Genomic DNA, 1,754 nt, shown 5'->3' with positions numbered 1-1,754 from the left:
CCGCTGGCTTCATCCGCGCCCGTGCCCGCCCCCGCCCTGCGCCTCCCGGCTCCGGCCACCTCGACCGACGCCGCCGTGGCAGAGATTGTGGCGGCCACCCACATCGGCCAAAAACGGAGGCGGGCGGGCACCCACGTCGTGCCAAGCAAGCCGCCCGTGCCCGCCCCCGCGGTGAAGGCGGCGAAGCCCGCGAAGCCGGCAACCTCCACCACGGCTGCTCCCAAGCGCAAGGAGAAGCAGCTTGCAAGCCGCAAGCGGGGGGCAGAGCATACCGCGGCACCGCCACCGCCATTGCCGAGCACGGCCGCTCCAACGCCGCCAACCGCGACCGACGTGTTCGATGAAATGTTCGCACCAACCGTGTCATATAGGGCCTTGCTCGACGATGCGGAGGTGAACATTGGGTCTCCTCCACTTGCTTCCTTCGACTTCCATGTTGAGGAGCCGGTGGGTGAGGAGGAGGAGGCGGGTGAGGAGGAGGAAGAAGATGAAGATGTCACCGAGATCGGAGAGGAAGTGTTTGAAGCGGGAGGTGGTGCTCGAAGGCCAATTCGCACGACGAACTACACGGAGGTTGAAGATGTCCTCTTGGTCAAGGCTTGGTCGCAGGTGGGGTTGGATGCGGTCACCGGCACCGATCAAACCGGGAAACGTTATTGGCAACGCATTGAGGACAGGTATTGCAAGCTGAAACCCAAGACTTCCACATTGAGAGCTCGTTCTTACAGATCGCTTCAAGGCCGGTGGGAGTTGATGAAACCCGCTTGTGCTCGTTGGAATGCGGCTATGGATCAAGTGAGGGATCAACCCCCAAGTGGCTGCGTTGAGAGTGATTATGTGAGTACAAATATCATGCTTATTACTTGTTGGTTCATGCTTTATTTACTTGTTGGTTATGCTTGGTTGTGATTTTGATATGCTTCCAATGATGATATGTTTTAGAAGAAATATGCCGACTTGAGGTATAAGGACATGGCCGGTTCCAAGGGCAAATCCTTCCCATTCAAGCATTGTTGGGCATTGCTCCAACATCTTGACAAATGGAAATTGAGGGATCAAGAGAGTGCACCGAAGAAATCGAATATGCTCAAAATGGATGATAGTGATGAAGAAGGAAGAAACCATGACAAGCCCGAGGGAACCAGGAAGGGAAAAGAAAGGATGAAGATGGAAGCAGAGGCATCAAGCTTGAGGGAAAAGATTGATCAAATGATCAAGTCAAAGGAGACATTGACAACGAAGGCATTGGAGACAAAGCTTATTATCACCGAGAGAAAGAAAGAGGTGAAACTTGCACAATTGGAAGCAAGGCGAGAAGATGTCAAGCGCAAGGCCGACATGGAGGAGAGGATGATCAAGCTCAAGGAAGCAAAAGCATGGAAGGAGCTCATGGCCGAGGAGAAGGAGCACATGATGATGTCTAGAAAGGACATGGATGAAGAGCAATTGGCGTGGTGGAAGGAGTACAAGGAGAACATCGCGAACAGGAAGAGGCTACTGCGTGGTGCTGGTGGTGGTGCGTCGTCTACTCTTTGAGGTGAGTCTCCAATGAGTGGTGGAGCTGATGGAGGTGTGGACAACTTCACTGATGCTTGAAGTTGTTCGTACATTTTATGTTTTGCAAATGATGTATCCGATGACTATGTGATGATGATCATTTGCACGTTGTATGTTTTGCTATGATGTCCATGGGATTTACTATGTGAAGATGATGATGATTTGCAAGTTTGTTTCATGTATGAGATCATGATTAT

The 1,754-nt window shown here is 52.1% G+C and overlaps 1 protein-coding gene across 1 annotated transcript; it reads left to right on the top strand.

The window, feature by feature from the left end:
* Window positions 1-345: 345 nt before the first annotated feature.
* On the top strand, window positions 346-1,536 carry LOC147967034 (uncharacterized). Its single transcript, XM_087531019.1, has 2 exons — window positions 346-837; window positions 943-1,536. Exons 1-2 carry the CDS (start codon window positions 346-348, stop codon window positions 1,534-1,536), a joined length of 1,086 nt encoding a protein of 361 aa, XP_087387145.1.
* The last annotated feature ends 218 nt before the right edge of the window (window positions 1,537-1,754 follow it).

The sequence above is a fragment of the Triticum urartu genome, chromosome 6A, assembly GCF_056163025.1.
Source record: "Triticum urartu cultivar PI428250 chromosome 6A, HENAU_Tu73, whole genome shotgun sequence".
Taxonomy (NCBI): domain Eukaryota; kingdom Viridiplantae; phylum Streptophyta; class Magnoliopsida; order Poales; family Poaceae; genus Triticum; species Triticum urartu.
Note: the sequence above shows the minus strand (reverse complement) of the source record. Positions and strands in the feature narration are given on the sequence as shown.